The sequence below is a fragment of the Mustela erminea genome, chromosome 7 (assembly GCF_009829155.1).
Source record: "Mustela erminea isolate mMusErm1 chromosome 7, mMusErm1.Pri, whole genome shotgun sequence".
NCBI classification, from domain to species: Eukaryota; Metazoa; Chordata; class Mammalia; order Carnivora; family Mustelidae; genus Mustela; species Mustela erminea.
The window spans coordinates 30523253-30544592 of NC_045620.1; the positions used below are offsets into that span (position 1 = coordinate 30523253).

Sequence of the window (21340 nt, forward strand, 5' to 3'; positions counted from 1 at the left end):
AAACTGAGTCAATGAACGAACAGTGATGGCCAACGTCCTTCCTAGGCCTCCACTTGTAAGAACTTACGTGAAAATTCACGAACCCTGGCTGGGCTCAATCCAAGGTAGAAAAAATTTTTTTCCTCTTCAGAAATTTCTGGCTACCAAAGTTCCAGAAATTGCCTTCTGATTCCCTAACGTCTCATTTTCTCCATTATGTAACGGGAGAGTTGGGGCTTCGGGCCGAATTTCTTTTTAAAGATGATTTTACAGTCAATGAGCAACGTCAGGGAGTGATGACACCAGGAGGCGGTATCAGCCGGTGCGATGTGGAAGCGAATCCCAACACGTTTCCACTAAGCGACTCAGACGCCCGGGCACGCTTGGGAGGGGTGCACCTTTCCGCGTGGGCCCGCGCCCGCAGGAGCGCACGAGCCGAGACCGCGCGGTCATTGGTCGGCGCGCAGACCTCAGCCGCGAGCTCCGCCACCTCCCTGCCCCGCCCACGACCCTCCCCCTGGGCGGGGCTTGTCGCTCGCCTCCGCGCCAGTCGCTGACAGCTCGGGCGCGGGGAGCTTCTCCTTTCCGAAGAAGGCAGGTAAACAGCCCGGTGGCCTTTTCAACTCCCAGCGCAGGGCGCGGGCGGGGGTCCGGAGGTCTGGGGGGCGGCGGGGGCGTCGCGGAACCCGAGGGCCCGACCCGGGGTCTCTGGGGTCGGGGGCCGACCTTGGCCGTGAGGAAAGGAGGGGGCTTCCCTGCGGGCGCGTGGCGCGTCCGGCCTGCCCCAGGGTGCGCGTTGGTTAAGGCGGGACGTCTCATGGTTTAGCTTTTCTGGTTGGGCCTGGGGGCGGGGGGAGCGGCTAGCCTGGCCCGTGGGGAGGGATGGCCGTGTGCCGCGTGGTCTGATCCTCCCCCACGCAGGTCCGCGGCGGGAGGGGCCGAAGGTCGGGGCAAGTAGGGGGCGATCGCCTCGTGCGAACGCGGCTGGGGAACCCTCGGAGGGCCGCGAGCGGCTCCGGGGAGACGAGCCGTGGGGTCGTGGGGCTCCCGGCCGCCGGCACGTTGGCCGCCCTACCAGCCAGCAGGCAGAAGACGGGGACGCCCCGAGAGTGTCGGAGTGGGGGTGGGAGAGCGGCCGCCCGCCCCGGGCCGGGGCCGCGGCAGGAGAGGAGTTCGCGGCGCGTGGGGGCCCACTCTGCCGGGGAACTCCTCCCGAGAGGCGGCCGCACCCGTCTAGCCCTCCGCGGAGCAGCCCCGGAGCGGACGGGCGTGGGCGGGGCCTCGGGCCTCTGCGGGCTGGGGCCTGGAGCCGCCGCCTTCTCCCTCTCGGGGGCCGGGGAGTGCCTGGCCCCCGGGGACACATGTCTCTTGCCCCGGATCATGATTACCTTCATGGCTGCGTATTTTTCTTTCACATAGAGCATCACGGCTTAATAAGCAGTTCCCCACATGCGAGCATTTGAGGTGCTTTCCTTTTCCTTGCGAAAAACTCCAGGTGAAATAGGAGTAAAGATTTTTATTAATTACCGGGAAAAAATAGGAACAGAAAGTTGAATACAGAAGGTCAGACTGCTGGAAAAATGAACAACTCTCTCAGACGTTGTTAAGAAGAAAAACAAAAATCACGGGTGAAAATGAACAATTTAACCTACGTGGTAGCTGGAAAGGGAAAAAAGCGGAGAGCTAGGATGCGATTTGTATCTTTTTGTATCTGACACAAATTTTTCGTACATGTAAAAGGAAAGTGAGAGATTATAATAGATAAATTGTATAATAGATAAATGGTGAAATGATGAACCATTTGCAGAATAGAATGCAAATGGAAGCAAGACGATTATCATTTCACATCTATTAAATGAACAAAAACGATCTCAATAGTAGTAACAACCCCTATGAGACAGTTGCCATGAAACTTGCATATTCAGTTATCTGGAGATGCTGTGGGGTGTTGGGCTCAGAAAGGTGGAGCTGCTACTGATTTTGTGACTTCCTGCAGGTCACCTAATTTCCTAATCCTGCTCATGTCAATTCATAAAATAGAGGAAGTGAAACCTACTTCCCAGTGTGTTGCCAAGATTAACTTTAGGTGAAACTGACCATTGGTGTGTATCCCTTTATTCTTTTACTGTTCACAACCCAAGAGGGATATTGTGAAGTGCCATGCACTTTTTTGTAAAGCAATCTGGCAATGCACTAAGAAGTTAGAAGTGGTGACCCAGAAAACCCTACCCCTGGGGATTTACCTGCAATAGAAGAAACATTTACCTGCGATGGAAGCAAACAAACCAACAAAAAGCCATATGCAGGCACACATTGGTGCAGAATGATCTAAAATTAGAACCAACTGGGAAGCAACCTAAATGTACAACAGCAGGGCAGTAGCTCAGAAAATCATGGCCTAGTAACTGGTAGGAGCAGTATGTGACCATTAAGAGTCATGATTTTGGAGCCTCTGATATCTGGGGAAAACTGACAAGTCAGAGTGCACTTATCTAAACTATTTACTCAAATGTGAATGCATGTATGGATAATCTAAATTTTTGGAAAAGCACCAAAAAATGGGCATTTTAATAGAAGTGAGAGGTGATTTTCACATTCCTTTTTTTTCTTGGTGTGTTGCTTTTACTGAATAATACGATTTTTAAAACAGGTCACATATCTCAATTTTTTAAATGTTACGGACCCACCATTTTCTCTGTGTCCTGTTTGCTGGGTTTTTTTTTTATATGACCTCATTTTTTTCAAATATTGTCTCATTTTCTTCTTGAACAGATTTATTAGTGTTTATTAATGTATATATTAGGTTTTTCTTTTAAGGAATCAGTTCTTAGATTTATTTATCCATTCTAGTTTTTTTCTTTTTTTGTGGCTGTTTTTAAGGGTTCCTGAGTATATTTGGAAACAGCTGTTTCAGCCACACCGAAGCAGTCTGTCTTCTCAGAGACACAACTCCAGCTCAGCGGAGCCACGACAGATGTACGTACCCTGTGGAATCTCTTTGGCCTTCTGATGGTTGAATAGTCTCCAACTGTCACAGAAAATAAGGCTCTGGAAAGGCTGCAATCACAGGCCCCTGCTTGGGAGGCCGCTGGGGTCTATGTATGTAACTTCTAGCCATTCCATCATTCTTGCAAAATCACCTTGATTTTGCCAGGAAATGGTCATAGCTTTCCCTACAATCAGGCTGAATTATGTAAGGAAGCAGCCATTTAAAAAATAATATAATAATAATCACATAACGTTTCTGTGCCAGATTAATGCCGAAGGTGACTGTTTACCGGATGACAAAAGGTTTTAGGAGGTGAAAGGTTTTTGAAGCTGTAGTTTTATCTTACCTGTTCTAGTCTGCCTTTAGGATCTTATTTCCTCTCCCAAGGCAACTGTATCAGCTGTGCATGGCTGTGTATTAAGCATTCACGTCGCACTGGCATCTGACCCAGGGATGGTGCTGTATATTGTAGAATAATCCTGGAGTGAATACCGTGCTTGCCAGCGTTTACAGTGGGGAGCATTTATTTTTCTCCCTTCAGTTTGTTAATCCTTTTTCTTTAGCTGTGTTCTACTTACTACTGCTAAACTATCGTGTGATCATTTCCAGGGAAGTGTGCTCTTTCATGAGAAGCATTGTAAATGTAGGTTCAGTGTTGTTTTCCTGAGGCCCTAGTTCTGAAGCCTGGTTAGGAGTGCGATCCCCTAGGAAGCTTTTATTGATCCCCAGATGCCATTGTTGGACACTGTTGGCCCAGGATAGGCTTCAGCAATGTTGCTTTTGAGAAAGCTCTTCTGGTCATTCTGATGACAGACCAGGTTGGCAGTCTTTTGCCCTGTTCAATCCAGGGCCTCAGGGTACCAGTGCAATCCCACATCCCAAAATGATCTGCAAAATGTTGTATGGCTTGCATTCTTTAAGGGGCAGTGTCCTCAAAAAGATTAAAACATGACAAGGTTCTACCTAGCCCTGGAAAGACAGGGAATTTTCCTGGGGTCTATGGGCAGTGGGAGAAGCTGGTGCCAGTTCCCAATTTAACCAGTTAAGTTTCAAGTTATAACATGTTCTAAGTATTAGAAGTTCAGCCCTTGGCACTCGACCATTAAGCTAGTTCCTGCCAGCTCATGTGTAAATGGGAATAGGATGAACAGGGTGATAATCTGTGGATCTTTCTGGTACCTTCTGTCAAGTTCCATTGCTCTGCCATTGTTCATACACCAATGCCATGTGATCCTTACAATGCCTCATGTAGCTTCCCAGTGTATCCTGATAGCTGACAGGCCGAGCATGCCCTAGGTTTTCTTCCTGTTCAGTGATTTTTTTTCTGACTTCTTTTTTTTTTTTCTGACTTCTTAATTGTGAGTATCATTTCATCATGTCCTTTAAAATCCCCTTTGAATTCTGACTGAAAGTGTGTTGATTTGATGGATTACTTGAAGATAAATTGGTATCTTTCAGTATTGGTTTTCCCAAACAAAAACATTGCGTGGCTTGGTTTGTTTTGGCTTTTTGTTTGTTTGCTTGTTTTCTAGTCTTCCTTTTTATGTCTCTCAGTAAAATTCCTTAGCTTTCCTCATATAAGTCCTATTTCTTTTTAGGTTAAATCCTAGATGCTATAAAAAAAATTTTATTGCCATTATAGATGGAATGGCAATATGGAACATTATGGATGGAATGTTTGCATCTGTGCTAAATCTTCTCACTAATTATAATTAATTTGGGGACTTGCTGGGTTTTTATATATGGATTGCAAAAACTGCCACCCTAATGAGCTCACTTATTTATTCTAAGATGTTTTGGGCCAATTTTCCAAATAGGAGATGTAATTGGCTGAAACTTCCATAACAATCAAAAATAAAAGGACCTACTTGCATTTTTGTCTTGTTCATTACACTGATGGGATGCCTTTCCTTCTTCCATTAAGATAGGATATAGGCCATGCATTTGTGGTGGCAATTCTTGATGGAAAGGGACTGCCTGCTAGTTCTAGAGAAACGTTAATAGCTTAAGCTTAAAAAATCAAGAATGGAGGTTGACTTTAATTGAAAATTTTTCAATATCTCCACAGAGTCTTAGCATTTTGTCATCTTAACCTATTCGGGGATTTCCAATTGAGGCCTCTTCACATTCCCAAAATAATCCTTATTGGTCACAGTGTATCCTTCTTTTACTAAACTGTTAAAATCAGTTTGGCGGTATTTTCTTTTGGATTTTGGCATCCTTACTGGTGGAGGCTGGGTGAGTAAGGACGCAATTGCTGGGGTTTCAATCCTGGCCCTTGGCCCCTTGGCTATAGACACTGCTTCTCGGGGAAGGATGCCCTCACATTTATCTCTGCTGAGTTCCAGACTCTTAAAACAATTGCCCAAGTTGATACTCCTACTTGAACATCTCCTAGGTGTAGCCAAGTTAACGTGTCCAAACCACAGCCCTGGGTCTTCTCTCCAAGTGGGACCCTCCACCTGTCTCTGTCATTTCAGGAGATGGCATCATCCCCTAAGCTAAATATCTTACTCGCCATTGTGTCCCCAGCACCCTAGCACACTAGCATAATGCTAGAACCTTAGAGAACACTTAATTATTTGTTGAATGAATCAATACTCTATTGTACTATAAATGTTACACTATAATATGGAATTTAAGACAACTTTTTCCTCCATTTCTTTTATGGTTATTGGTCAGTTCAAATTTTCTATTTATTTAAAAACTGGCATATACTGCTTATTCCATAAATACTTGTTGGCTGAATTAATTCTAAAGTCAATATTTATGATGTATATTTTAACAGAAAAGCAAACCATCCCACAGAGATTTTTTTTTTAAGATTTTATTTATTTATTTGACAGAGATCACAAGTAGTCAGAGAGAGAAGGGGTAGCAGGCTCCCCGCTGAGCTGAGAGCCGATGTGGGGCTTGATCCCAGAACCCTGAGATCATGACCTGAGCCAAAGGCAGAGGCCCAACCCACTGTGCCACCCAGGTGCCCCTCCCACACAGATTTTTAATTCATAAAACATTTGCATTTGAAAGGTTGTTACCCTTTTAAAGTCTTATCTTTCTAAGGTTTTTTGACCTTTCCCATTTCCCACGTGGAGCTCGGCAGTGGACCATGTTTGTATGTGTGTTGCCTTTTCAAGTCACTCGATTTTACTTAGAAATCCCTCGTTTTTCTGGGTTTTAAGTTCTACTTTCATCTCTATATTTCTTTATAATTATGATGCTTTATTTTGAAATTTTCTCTTTCTTCTTTTTTGAGTTGAATAATCATTCAATTTATTTTCATTTTTTCTGTTCAATTATACCACCCACACTCCTTTGATAGTCACGTGGGTTCCTTTATTTCCACACCCTGCCTTCTTGGCATCATCCAGCTCTTTTCTGGTTTTGGTTTGGTTATTATTATTTTTTTTTGACTAGACTGATAAGTGTAAGTGAAACACCTTCCTTTTTTGGTCCCATTTTATCTGATTCTTAATGATTTTGAATATATTCTCAAGCCCTTTTGGCTTTTCCTCTTCTATCAATTATCAGTTTTTGTATCTTCTGGCCCTTCTGTCTATTTTTTTCTATTACTGTGTCTTACTGCTTCTAAGATTTCCTTGTACATTCTGGAAATGAATTTTCTGTTGGCCATAAATACTAGAAATATTTTTTTAATATTTTATTTATTTATTTGAGAGAGAGAACAAGGAAGAAAGCATGAGAGGGGAGAAGTCAGATGGAGGAGCAGACTCCCCACCAAGCAGGGAGCCCGATGTAGGACTCCATCCTGGGACTCCGGGATCATGACCTGAGCCAAAGGCAGTCGCTTAACCAACTGAGCCACCCAGGCACCCCAATACTAGAAATATTTTTACCATTATGTACTCCTCTTAGTTTTGTCCACAATATCCTTCATAACATTAAATAAGAATCCTTATCTTTTATGTCATAAAACTTTTATTTGCCTCTTGGTTTGTACCCTTTGTTTAAAAATCTGTACCACTACCCCCTTGCCCCCACCGGTCATCTCCAGGTCACACAGGCATTCACCTGTGGCTTCTTCTTCTAACAATGTGCTTTTCCCTTTCTCAGGTAGGTTTGTATTCCACCTAGAGTGCGCTCTTGCATGTAGTGTTAGGGATCTAGTTTTATTTTTCTTTGGTTTCCTGGAAGCATCTGCTCAACAGCCTTCCTGTCTCCATTGATTTGTGGTGGCTGCTTTATCATATATCAAGTCCCCTACTAAAGTGTGTGTGGGGGCTTATCTCTGAATGTGCCCTTTTGCTCTCCTTGGTCCGTTGATCTGTTCCTAGACTTTGACTGTGTGGTCTTTATTGCTCTGGCTTTATAGTAGGATTTAAGGTCTGATCCAGTAGATTCCCTTGTCTTTTCTGTTCCTTTTTAAAGCTGAGTTTACTATTCATGGACATTCCTCTCACCTTGTAAGTTTATTGACCTCCTCAAAAAAACCCAGGTGGACTTCGGGTTGGCGTTTTATTGAAATTACAGGTTCACTGGTTGGAGGGGTGGGGTAATTGACAAATATCACCAAGTCATCCCAGTCAAAGCCGTGGAGTATCTTTCCATTTGTTCAGATCATCTTTAGTGTTCTTTATTGGAGTTTTTTATTTAGTTGACAGAGACACAGCAAGAGAAGGAACACAAGCAGGGGGAGTAGGAGAGGGAGAAGCAGGCTCCCCGCTGAGCAGAGAGCCCGATGTGGGGCTCGATCCCAGGACCCTGGAATCATGACCTGAGCTGAAGGCAGATGCTTAATGACTAAGCCACCCAGGCACCCCTACTGGAGTTATTTTTGCTCAAGTCTTATTTCTTCTCAGTTAAGTCAAGCCCTAGATACCTTACAGTTTGGTTTGATGCTGTGATTATCTTCTTTCTTGATTTTTTTTTCTAATTGATTATTGCTGATGTAGAGAAATGCTGTTGGTTTTTGTAGACCAGTCTTCTATCCCACAGCCTTGCTGAACTCTAGTATTGGGGTCTCTTGTCGTCTCTACAAATCTGTTGGGTTTTCTGTGTATGGTCACTTTAACTGCAAACAATGAAAGTCAGCTCTATCCTTGCAGTTCTGGCCCTGGTTACTTCTTTCTCTCTGCCTATGACATTGAACAGAATCTCCAGTCCTGTGGCGATGAACATCCTTGTCTTCTTTCTTTTTTTTTTTTAAGATTTTATTTATTAATTTGACAGAGAGAGAGATTACAAGTAGGCAAAGAGGCAGGCAGAGAGAGTGGGGGAAGCAGGCTTCTTGCCTAGCAGAGAGCCCGATGTGGGACTCGATCCCAGGACCCTGAGATCATGGCCTGAGCTGAAGGCAGAGGCTTAACCCACTGAGCCACCCAGGTGCCCCCATCCTTGTCTTATTTCTGGTCTTAAAGCATTCAGAGGTTATCCACTAAGTATGTTGGTTGGTTTTGTTATATAACCATTATCAAGTTAGGGGAGTTTCCTCCTATTCCTAGTCTGCTAAGAGGGGTTTTTGTTTGTTTGTTTGTTTGGGGGAGGCTTTTTAGTGTTAAACAGGTATTGAGTTTTGTCAAATACTTAATGTCTTTTTTGTTTGTTTTGTTTTTCACTATTTATTTTTTTATTTATGTCATGGTGGGTATGGGAGCTTGAAATCTGGAGCTGATGTGTCTTCCCCTTCTCACCCCCTTGACAAGCACAACTGAGATCAGTCCCAGAAACCTCCGAACTGGGACCATTCAGACGGGCAGAGCCCCTATGCCTGTCTCCTGGCAGCCGGGCCTCCCTCACAGGGCAGGGAGCGAGGGCTCCCAGACACCCACTCAGGGCCTGACTCAAGTACTGTAGCTTGCACTGGACCACCTGTGCCCCTCACGGGTCCCACAGCCCCTACCTTGCCAAGGTTTGGGGGTAGGAGGGGGAACAGTGGCCCCTGCAGGCTGATAAAGCCATTTAGCTTGACTGTGGTTGTGACTGGGCCCAGCATTTGAGGGATGGGTCTAAGGTGTGTCTCGAGGTAAGGTGCTGGGGTAAGCTTGTTAGGGAGGCCTCAAACGTCCACATCTGTGGGATAGAAAGACTTCTTTGCCCACAGCAGACATGGTATCTATACAGTGCATGAGGGAGAGGCATCCAGGGGCTTGACTGGAGGCAAGGAACCCCAGGGCTCCTTCCTATTCCCTGGAGTTCAGGGGCCGCTCTTGGGACCCTGTTGCTTCCTCCGTTGCCTGCCCCAGCTGGCAGAAGGACAGCCATTTGGGGTTGAGGCCAAAGGCCTGCAGTCTCTGGTGAGTAACTCATGTCTACCAGCTGTCACCTTTGGGCCCAGGAGTTGTGTCTCCTTGCCCCTCCTACGTCCCTGGGGGACTGGCTTCTGGTGGGGGTGGGACACAGAGCCCTTCCTTCCTGTGCTGGGCTGCTTCCTGCAGGGCCTGTCAGGTGCCAACAGCTGCCCTGTGGACTGGCTTCATCTCTCTGTAGCTTCCCTGTGGCTTCCGTGAGTGTCTCTGTCTCTTCTGGGCAGAGTGACTTGAAGACCTGCCTCTTCTTCCACGAGTTCTGGGCCTTCCGCTTCTGGCGTCTCATCCTGCAGCTGCTCTGGCTCTGACCTTGTATGTGCAAGTTTCCTTTAGGGAACGCCACCCGCCTTCCCCGGCTCTGGATTGTTCCAGCATTCCTCCAGGTGGGCAGTTCTCTCTGGTGTCAGGGCTATGATTGTCCTTCTGCCCTTCATCGTCTCCAGCCAGTTTGCATCCCCCCGGGCCTTCTCCGCCTGGTGTTCGCATGTGTCTGCCGCCACCTCAGAGCCACTGCGGGACACTGTCCTTGCCCTCACTGCCCTCCACCCTGCAGCAGGGCCCGAAAGCTTTCCTTGAGTGGTTTCTGTTCTACGTAACTTTATGAGATCTGCTGGAGTCTCCGACTGGAGGTCTCCACCATGTCCAAGTTCGCCTTCTTTCCAAGATAGCATTCCTTCTGCTTCCATGGCCCTTCAGGTACATAGGCCGCATCTTCTTTTGCTTCTCTTTAGCCATGGCTGCTTGCTTTCTCTCCGAGGACGGTGCTATTCTCTGACAGAAGGTGGCAGCTTTCTGATAAATGTGGGGGTCCTTCTTCAACGAGGGGAGAGTCCTATAGAAATCATGCCCCCACTGGGGGTCAGATTCCATGCACTTGTTGCTGTAGAGTCAGACTCAGAGCTGGAGGTGCCACCGCGGTCCAGGTCCCAGTCTCTGAAGCCATCTGGAAGCTGCTGCTCCTGGCACTTCTGGCGGGGGCCATACCGAATGGCCAAGGCCACATTTACCCGAAGGGGCGACCCGCTCGGTTCTGCCTGGCGGCTCTGCCCTTCAGGTCTCAAAATGTGCCAGAGGATCGGGGACAAGCCGATCACTTGCAGAGAGTATCTTACAAGAGCTCAGGAGTCCCGTTTCTGTCCCCAGCAATTACACCCACCAGCACTGTCATCCTAGGTGTGTCATTTGCCGTCTCTGAATCTTGGTAGCCGAACTCACAGAGAGTGACAGGTTTGCAGTCTATGATACCAGATCTTCCTCATTTCTTCACAGAGAGAGATTCTCCAAGGTCCCCTGTTAAGTTTTGTGTCCTTCTTACATTTAGAAATGATTCTCTACTTCAAAATGTAGTTGCTGGGTTTAATACTTTCCGTAACTAAATGTTGCTTTTGTGGTTCTCAACCAATTCTAAAATGATGCTGTCTTCCATCTGTTCTGTGGTGAGCCAAACTTCTCCAGCATTCAGCTTTACGGAAGTACAGAACAGCAGCGCGTGCGCACCATGGCTCTGATGCCCCCTTGCCTCCTGGTCTCTCTTGTCTCACATACATAGCTTGAGGAGAGTGACAAGTGAGAGCCGAGCCTTTCATTTATCTCCCTCCAGGCCTCCTTCTCTGTTCTGTGCCTGTCCATGCAGCTGCCCAGTCCCGAAATCCAGGTGCCACCCTGATTCTTCAGACACCAAGCCCTCCAGAAGCTACCTTCCAATCAGACCGTCCATGACCATCCTTCCCTGACAAGGACACCATCTCTAGCTTAGTTACTGCAGGAGCCTGGAAGCTAGTTTCCCCGCACATGTACACACCCTCCACAACATTCTTTCTCAGAGAGAGCCCAGAACTCTTCACTGGTTCCCTAGTACTTTGATAATCATGTCCGGACGACTTAACATGCCTTAGCATTGTCTACTTATAGTAACCCACGGGGATACTCTTGAGACCAAAAAGGGCATTATTAATATTAGCACCAGGCACAACAGGTGTAAACTGTCCCAGGGAAGACAACATGTCTGCTCACCTTGCTGGTGAGGACCTTTACTGCCTGGCCCTGCCTCCTGACCCACCGCGCACTGAGGCTCCTCTTCCAGGAAGCCCTCTGTGATTCCCCCCACCTGCTGGCATTCTCTCTCACCCCCACCGTTTCCACTCCAAATGCCTTGTGGCCCCTTCCACCTCCTACGCCCAGCTTCACAGGGACCAAGGCCCTCTTCTGTGCCTCCTTTCCTAGACAATGTCAGCATCTGCTCACATGTCTCCAGAACTTACAGAGCTGCGACTCTTATAGCCTTGGAGCAGGCGTGTTCAAAGCCAGCTTCCATATTCCTCCCCTTGCAACAGGGTCTTCTTCCTGCCCCGACGGTGTCAGCTCTCCTCTCCAGCCAGCCAGAGACGCCCGTGGCAGGTGGCACATGAGCTCAGTGTTCCTATAACCGGACTGGAGATGTTGGACAGTGGGCCAGTGCAGAGAAGAGGGCTTTGAAAATTCATAAAGAGTGGTTCACTTTTGTAACAGTTTAATTTTTAGTTTGGTTATTATGACTTATTACAGATGTTTCCACACTCATCCATTCATTCAACATTTAATCATATCAGGCTGTGGGCCAGGCACTCCATTTAGGCACTAAGGGCACTACAGTGAACAAAGAGAAACTCCCACCCCAGGGGGAGCCCACACTGCCATGGAGATGGCAAACAGGAAGTAAATAGTAAAATACAGGTGTCAGGTAGGCATCCCCACTCTGAAGGAAAATGAAACAGGATAAGGGGATAGGATGCAGGCTGCTGACTCCGGGAGAGAGACATGCGCAGCCCCACAGAGCTGACATCAGAGCAGACTGGAGCCAAATGAGTAACTGGAGGGGGAGCCTTCCAGGCCCCAGGAGCAGCAAGTGCAAAGGCCCTGAGATGGGAAAGTGCTTCTCAAGTGTGGGGAGCAGGAGGAGGCCAGAGAGAGGTGGGCAGCTGGAGGCAGGTCACATGGCACGGTCAGGACTTGGGGTCTTACCCTGAGCACAAAGGAGTGCCACTTGAGGGGGAAGAGAAGAGACATGGTGTGATCTACTTAAAAAAAGGTTGTCTGAGCCTCTGGGCTGCTGAAGAGAGAACATGGAGTGGGGGCTGGGGAATAGTAGGGAGGCGGGTTGGAGGCTGTTAAAAGACCCCCATGAGAAGCAACAGAGGCTTCACCCAGGATAGGAAGTGTGTTGGCAAATATGACGAGTTTCAGGATTTAGGATTTATTTTCAAGGTAAAGCTGATAACATTTGCTGGTAGATTCATTGTCTGCTATGAGAAAGAGGATATTCAAGAATAACTCTGGAGTGGGGGTTGGAGGGGTGTGCCTGGGTGGCTCGGTTGGTGGAGCATGTGGCTCTCTATCTTGGGGTCGTGAGTTGGAGCCCCACATTGGGCATGGAGTTTACTTTAAATAAATAAATAAACAAACAAACTCTTAAAAAAAAAAAGGATAGGGTGTTGGCTGGGTTTGGCTCATTGGGGTGAATGAAGTAGTTGTTGACGTGAAACCCCATTAGATTGGGAGCCATTGACCGGGGGTGGCACTCTCCCAGTCCAGTTCCCTGTGGTTGTGGGTGGAAATGTGGGCGGCAGGCAGGCGGAGAGCTGGAGCCCCTGAGCACGTGGCGGGGGCCTGCCGGAGACCAGTGCCAGGGGCTGGAGAGGGAGGATCAGGCCAAACGGCCCATCTTAGGACCCTGACCCTCCGACCCGACCCAGGAGAGCCTCCGGAAATCCCGATTGATTGGCCCACTCTGAGCAGTTGAACCTGCTTTCATACCTTTCAAATATATATCTATTTACCTATGGCCACCCGGGTTTTTCAGTAAGGATAGAAGCATAAATGGGAGGAGAATCATTCACTTATTTCATCATTCTCCTTCCCCTGAATGTCTGTGTGTCTTTGATCACGGCCCTGAGAACTGAGCAACAGGGTAGATGAGGCGTTTCATCTGAAAGGAGATTTTTCATTGGACAAGTGTACATTCTGCGAAGGATCATAAATTATTATCGGGGGCAACTTAATTTGTTCATGAATTCCCGAACTGCCAGCCTTTTTCTGTAAGACCTATGTTTCTTTTGTACCAAATATTAGGAGACAATAAGTCCCTCATAAGCCATTAAATGCTGAATTAAGGCTCATTCAGTGACTCGTGAACACAGGCATTTTTATCCCTCTTTAAGCAGCTCTTTTTATAGAAGATGAATTTACAAGAGGGCTTGCAAAATCCGGCATGTTTCCTGTTTCCAAAAAATCCTGTATTGAGAATTAGTTTGAGGAAATTCTTACAGGCACTTACACATTCAGAGAGCGTTCATCCCTTCACTTAACAAGTAACTGTTGTGTGCCCGCTGGGCCAGGCACCGCCCTAGCCCCTGAGGAGAGAGCAGCAGACCAGATGCCCCCCCTGCTGGCATTCATTCCCACAGATGAAGGAAGACAGGAGCCAGCAATTTTCTTCTTTCTTTTTTTTTTTTAAGATTTTTAAATTATTTGACAGAGAGAGAGACCACAAGCACAAGCAGACAGAAAGGCAGGCAGAGAGAGAGGGGGAAGCAAGCTCCCTGCTGAGCAGAGAGCCGGATGCGGGGCTTGATCCCAGGACCCTGAGATCATGACCCGAGCTGAAGGCAGATGCTTAACCCAGTGAGCCACCCAGGCGCCCCAGCAATTTTTTAAAGTTAATTCCTGCAGAGCTCAACTGGGGGACTTACTAACTCCCAGACTTCCATAGCCCCCCCCCACCAAGTTCTCAGAAGGTTCCAGAAAAAAAAAAAAGAAGGTTCCAGAAGGGGCTACACAGGGATCTTCATAGCAGTCCACCCAGCAGCAACCAGGGAATTGTCTCCACTCCCAGCCCCCACACATGGCTGCTCAAGTACAAGGGAATGAGACCCATATTGATGGATAAAGGGTTCCCCTGGGTGTAGAGTCCCCAGGCCCCACAGGAGCAAGTGTCCCTTGGGCACAGCTTCCAGGGTCCCCACAAGGATATACCTGGTTACAGTAACCACTGCCCCAAAGATGCACAAAGCTCTGGCAAACCCACCAGATGTTTTCAGTTTCACCCAGCCCAAACGCAGTTCATCAATCAAGTTATTTTTACCATAAGCAACATTGCTGACATTCCATCTCTTATCAGGTTTCTAGGAAGTAGAGCCAGAAATGATCTTAAGGTCACCTTTGTCCCTAGAGGAGAAAGAGTTGGGTTAATGCTTTCTTTGAAATTACTTTTGTCATAAGTGCCGCAAAGGAGAAGTAGGAGCGGGGAGCCTTGGTGACCAACATGCCGATGCCCTTGCTGGGCATTCATTCTTTATGCCTCAAACATAGGATGCTGACGGCCTCCTCGTTTGTTTTGTTTTGTTTTGTTTTGTTTTGTTTGCAGATAAGCCATCATGATGAAAAGCCACATAGGCAGCTGGCTCCTGGTTCTCTTTGTGGCCACATGGAGTGACATTGGCTTCTGCAAGAAGCGGCCGAAGCCTGGAGGAGGCTGGAACACTGGGGGGAGCCGATACCCAGGGCAGGGCAGTCCTGGAGGCAACCGCTACCCACCCCAGGGTGGTGGCGGCTGGGGCCAGCCCCACGGGGGTGGCTGGGGCCAGCCCCATGGGGGTGGCTGGGGTCAGCCCCACGGGGGCGGCTGGGGACAGCCGCATGGTGGCGGTGGCTGGGGTCAAGGTGGTGGGAGCCACGGTCAGTGGGGCAAGCCCAGTAAGCCCAAAACCAACATGAAGCATGTGGCGGGAGCCGCAGCAGCCGGGGCGGTTGTGGGGGGCCTGGGCGGCTACATGCTGGGGAGCGCCATGAGCAGGCCCCTCATTCATTTTGGCAACGACTATGAGGACCGCTACTACCGTGAGAACATGTACCGCTACCCCAACCAAGTGTACTACAAGCCGGTGGATCAGTACAGCAACCAGAACAACTTTGTGCACGACTGCGTCAACATCACGGTCAAGCAGCACACGGTGACCACCACCACCAAGGGCGAGAACTTCACGGAGACCGACATGAAGATCATGGAGCGCGTGGTGGAGCAGATGTGTGTCACCCAGTACCAGCGAGAGTCCGAGGCTTACTACCAGAGGGGGGCGAGCGCCATCCTCTTCTCGCCCCCTCCCGTGATCCTCCTCATCTCACTGCTCATTCTCCTGATAGTGGGATGAGGATGGCCTTCCTGTTCTCTCCATCATCTTCACCTTTTACGGGTTGGGGGAGGGGGTGTCTACCTACAGCCCTGTAGTGGTGGTGTCTCATTCCTGCTTCTCTTTATCACCCATAGGCTAATCCCCTTGGCCCTGATGGCCCTGGGAAATGTGGAGCAGACCCAGGATGCTATTTATTCGAGCCCCCATGTGTTGGAGTCCTTCAGGGGCCAATGCTAGTGCAGGGCTGAGAATAATAGCAAATCATCATTGGTTGACCTAGGGCTGCTTTTTTTGTTGTTGTTGTCTAGTGCAGCTGACCGAGGCTAAAACAATTCTCAAAACAGTCTTCAAATACCTTTGCCTGGAAACCTCTGGCTCCTGCCGCAGCTAGAGCTCAGTACACTAATGTTCCATCTTAGCCGTGTCTTCATAGCAACTTGGGGAAGTTTTTCTCACCCACTCTAAAAGAACGCGATTGCACTTCCCTGTGCAAAGAGCATTTCTGCCAAATTTGAAAGGAGGCCACATGATACTCATTCAAAAAGCAAAACTAGAAACCCTTTGCTCTTGGACGCAAGCCCGGCCTGCTAGGGAGCACCAATCTGGGGCGATGGTTTGCATTCTGCGGCAGCCGAGGTGTCCAGCGTAAATATTGATGCGACGCTAGACCTCGGCAGAGGATGTTTGCACAGGGAATGAACATAACCAACGTGCGAAAATGCTACAAAAAAATCCCACACTTGGGAGCAGTGTCCTTGGAGGCAAGTTTTCCTTCCTTTTGGGACATTTAAAGCCCCTATATGTGGCATTCCTTTCTTTCATAACCTAAACTATAGATAATTAAGGCAGTTAAAAATTGAACTTCCTTCCAGGCCCCAAGAGCAAATCTTTGTTCACTTACCTGGAAACCAGAATGATTTTGACACAGAGGAAGGTGCAGCTGTTAAAATAACCCTCATCCTAGAAGATTACATCATGGAGAAAACGATCAGTAGACAAAAATGATCACATTTCTTCATTGCTGTCTCGTAATTGACAGAAACCAGAATTATGTCAAGTCCTAGTTTCTATAATCAGCTTTTGAATCAAAGAATGGAAGGCCATCCAAAAAAAAAAAAAGAAATACCTTAGGTCACCCATGACAGAAATACCCATTCAGGTTGGAAAAAAGGAATTCTGTTAACTGTTATTTAAGTAAGGCGAAATTATTGTCCGGATTGTTCGATATCATCAGCTAGCAGATAAATTCGCATTCTGCAGTGTTCCCGGCTTGCACTGTGCGGGTATTTGATGTTTAAAAAAAAAATTATTATATATATTGTGTATGACAAACTTAGAAGTTTTCGCTAGAGGAGTTAACATCTGATATATCTAATGCACCACCAGTTTTGGAAGGTACTAAATACTTAATATGTAGAAACCCTTTTGCGTGGTCCTCAGGCTTACACGTGCACTGAATAGTTTTGTATGATAGAGCCCATGTGTCTTCGAAATATGCATGTACTTTATATTTTCTATATTTGTAACTGGGCATGTACTTGTATAAAAAATGTATAAACATTCGAACTCTTGACTAGAATTAAACAGGAACTGAGTGTGTCCCATGGTGTTTACAGTGACATTCACCGCCGCACCCTGTGTTGGCAAGGCCATGGGTGGGGGGTGACAGGAGCAAGGTGCCACTCGTGGTCCAAGCTCCTGCAGTGGCCTGCAGCCCATGCCCCTAGTCCCCGTCTTGCCTTTAGCGGGCTCCCAGTCACACACCAGCTGCTCCCAGCTGCCTTTTCATTTTTTCCACAAATATCTTACATGTGCTGGGCTCTGGGTAAATGGCAGAGGCACTTAATTGCGGCAGAGGAAGACAGTCCTTCCACCCTAGAAGCTCTTTTTCTGCCCTAGATTTTGAAATAGAGGATTTTCTTTTCTTATTTTAAGATTTTATTTATTTATTTGACAGAGAAAGACAGCAAGAGAGGGAACACAAGCATGGAGAGTGGGAGAGAGAGAAGCGTGTTTCCCACCAATCAGAAAGCCCAATGCAGGGCTCTATCACAGGACCCTGGGATCGTGACCTGAGCTGAAGGCAGACACTTAAGGACTGAGTCACCCAGGCACCCCTGAAATAGAGGGTTTTCTTAACTAAATGCAACTTAACCAGCTTTCAAGTACCAACTTGATTACCCCCTGCCCCACCCCAATATCAGACTATAAACTCTCCCAGACCGTGGGAGCCCCAGGGACAGTCACTTCCTTTGTACTGAAATTCAACACCTTAGGTCTAAAAGATCCATTTGTCAGAGTCCTTCAACTCCTGCTTCATCTCTTTCCTGCTGCTTTGAGAGTGTCAGGCACCAGCCCTAGGGGCACTCGTGATTTTCCTTGGTGGGTTTTCTTCTGCAGCTGAAATCTACCAACAGCAGGAAGTAGTCACAGAAGAGTGGTTGAAATCATACTTATTTGTTAATACCTCAGGAAATGCCAATATTCTGCAGCGATCAGAGCATCAACTCTGTGCTTAAAATGGGAAGATGGAGGTCGACCTATTGAAACCCTATCATTCACCAAACTGCTAGAATAAACAGCCACCAAGTGTCTGAAGTAGTCCTCATCCATAGTGAACCTCAGACTTCATTCTTAACATAAAAATTTCCAGAATGATTTTCATTTAGGGCCATTTATCTAATTATTTAAAAATAAGCTTCATTATCTGACCATCATAATTTCTGAAGAGTAGCCCACTGAGAAGACTTCAAATGTTCAAAGTGTAAGTACTCAGAGGCCAAAGTGAGTAACACCACCAAGCCCCACCGTTTCTTCCTGTTACTTCCAACTCATGTGAATTGTGCTGGAAGAATTTTCTCTTTTGAAAGAAAGGACCCTCTCCCTGCTTGCGTGCATGCTCTCTCTCTAAAATAAAACATTTTTAAAAATAAACCCCTTTTGGGAGGCCTGGGTGGCTCAGTTGGTTAAGCAGCTGCCTTCGGCTCAGGTCATGATCCCAGGGTCCTGGGATCGAGTCCCACATCGGGCTCCTTGCTTGGCAGGGAGCCTGCTTCTCCCTCTGCCTCTGCCTGCCTCTTTGTCTGTGCTCGCTCGCTCTCTCTCCCTCTGTCTCTGACAAAATAAATAAATAAAATCTTTTAAAAAAAAAAAATAAATAAACCCCTTTTATTGATGGTTGATATGAAAAATATTATTTTCTTGGCTCTCGTGCAAAACAGCAATTGATAGTCTTTATCATCTTACATAATGTTACTCATATTGTAATAAACCCAATCATTTTCTCAAGATTTTACCACTTGGGAAGAGTACCAAAGAGTCTTGCCCAGCCTGTCTAGAAGCTCAGAAATGTGCTGTCACCAAGTGTGGAAGGCAATATGACATCCTAGTTTTAGCACACAGGTTCGAAGAGAGACTATCTGAAATCAAATCCCAGTTCTGCCACTTATTAGCACTGTGACCTCAGGCACATTATTAATCTCTCTGTGCCATAGCTCTCTCATCAGTAAATGGCAATAACAAAAATATCCACGTAATAATGCTGTGATAAGTATACGAGTCAATATGTTACTAAAACTCTTAGTAATCAAAACAGTATCTATGGGCACAAAAAAAGACATTCAGATCAAGAGAATAGAATAGAGGGGTGCCTGGGTGGCTCAGTGAGTTAAACACTCTGCCTTCGGCCCAGGTCATGATCTCAGGGTCCTGGGATCGAGCCCCGAATCGGGCTCTCTGCTCAGCAGGAAGCCTGCTTCCTCTGCCTCTCTCTGCTTGCCTCTACTTGTGATCTTTGTCAAATAAATAAATAAAATCTTTAAAAGAAAGAGAGAATAGAATAGAAACCCAGAAATAAACCACACTTATATGGTCAATTAGTCTACAACAAAGGAGGCAAGAAAATACAATGATGAAAAGTTAGTCTATTGATTAAATGGTGCTGGGAAAACTGGACAGCTTCATGCACAAGAATGAAACTGGACCACTGCCTTACACTACACACAAAACTAAACTCAAAGTGGATTAAAAACCTAAATGTGAGACCTGAAACCATAAACTCCTTGAAGAAAACACAGGCAATAATTTCTTTGATACCAGCCATAGAAACATTTTTTCTGGATGTGTTTCCTCGGGCAAGAGAAGCAAAAGCAAAAATATTTTGGGAGGGACCACACCAAATTAAAAAGCTTTCACATAACAAAGGAAACCGTCAAAACAAAACAAGGCAACCTACTAAATGGGAGAAGACATTTGCAAATGTTATATCCAATAAAGGATTAATATCCAAAATATAGAGAGAACTCATACATGTGAACACCAAAAAACCCCAAATAATCTGATTAAAAATGAGCCAAGGACCTGAATAGACATTTTTCCAAAGAAGACATACAGATGTCTAGCAGGCATATGAAAAATGCTCAACATCACTCATCATCAGGGAAATGCAAATCAAAACCACAATGAGTTAGCACCTTAACACTTATCAGAATGGGTAGAATCAAAAAGACAACAAATAACAAGTGTTGGAGAGGATGTGGAGAAAATGGAACGCTGGTACACTGTTGGTGTATTTTGGGGCAGCCGCTGTGGAAAAAGGTACAAAGATTTCTCAAAAAATTAAAAATAGAATTACCTTATGATCCAGTAATCCCATGACTGTGTATTTACCAAAAGAAAACAAAAACACTAATTTGAAAAAATATATATATACCCCTATGTTTACTGAAGCATTATTTACAACAGCCAAGATACAGAACCTAAGTGTCCATCAATAGGTAGATGGATAAAGAAGATGTGGCAGATGTAATATACAATGGAATATTACTCAGCCATGAAAAAGAATTAATCTTACCATTTGCAACAACATGGATGGACCTAGAAGGTATAATGCTAAGTGAAATAAGTCAGACCAAGAAAGATAAATATCATATGATTTCACTCACATATGGAATTTAAGGAACAAAGCAAACAAAAAAGAGAAAAACAAAAAAACAAACTCTTAAATACAGAGAACAAACTGTTGGTTACCAGAGGGCAGGTGGGTGGGGGGATGGGTGAAATAGGTAAAGGGGATTGAGTGTACACTTATCACAATGAGCACTGAGCAATGTAAGAATTGCTGAATTATTATATTGTACACCTGAAACTAATGTAACACTGTATGTTAATTATATGTAAATAAAAAAGAAAATTCTTTAAAAAATAAAAATAAACAAAGCAAGAAAGGAAAAGGGGTGCCTGGGTTAAGCATCTGCCTCCAGCTCAGGTCATGATTCCAGGGTCCTGGGGTGAGTCCCAAGTCAGGTTCCCTGCTCCACAGGGAGTCTGTTTCTCCCTCTCCTTCCGACCCTCCTCCTGGCTTTTGTTCTCTCTCTAAAATAATCTTTAAAAAAAAAAAAAGGAAAATAAAAATTAATTTTAAACTGATTGACGTAAAGTAACTGAGTTGACTCCAGGAGAGGTTTCTGGAGAAGCATCAGGTGTCAGGTTCTATTTCCCCAGCCCTCTCTCTGGGGCTGAGACTGAGGAAGTGTCCTCTGCCTTTGGACAGGAGTGTGGGTCCGTGTCGCTTTCTACCCTCGTGGGAGCCTTCATCCCAGCCAGAACTGAGCTTCCCCAGACTCAGGCCTTGCCAAACAGGGCAGGGAGTAAGGCCTCTGAGGGCCCAACGTTGTCCCACGCACGCCCCAGGCCACCCGAGACACTGGCTTCCCAGAGCCCTCAGACTGGAGCTGTCGGACCCTGTCCTCACCTGTACTTTAAAGGATCCCCGTCTAGGCCTTCACTCAGATTTCATCTCCTACACTAGGTCCCAAGGATTGAGGGTATTGGAACTCTCTGCCAAATATTTGGCCCCGAGCCAACCCCTGAGGCTCATATGACCTCTTATCTGTGCCACCTTCCACAGGTGGCTCCCAGGTGTGCACACCTCCGCCTCA

The 21340-nt window shown here is 46.5% G+C and overlaps 1 protein-coding gene across 2 annotated transcripts; it reads left to right on the forward strand.

The window, feature by feature from the left end:
- Positions 1 to 362: 362 nt before the first annotated feature.
- PRNP (prion protein) lies at positions 363 to 16696 on the forward strand. Of its 2 annotated transcripts, XM_032351330.1 has the most exons (3): positions 365 to 577; positions 2860 to 2955; positions 14636 to 16696. In XM_032351330.1, exon 3 carries the CDS (start codon positions 14646 to 14648, stop codon positions 15417 to 15419), a length of 774 nt encoding a protein of 257 aa, XP_032207221.1. In that variant the 5' UTR covers positions 365 to 577; positions 2860 to 2955; positions 14636 to 14645; the 3' UTR covers positions 15420 to 16696. The 2 variants fall into 2 exon arrangements, with proteins under 2 accessions (XP_032207223.1, XP_032207221.1); XM_032351332.1 differs by lacking the exon at positions 2860 to 2955 and having other exon boundaries at positions 363 to 577.
- Positions 16697 to 21340: the final 4644 nt, after the last annotated feature.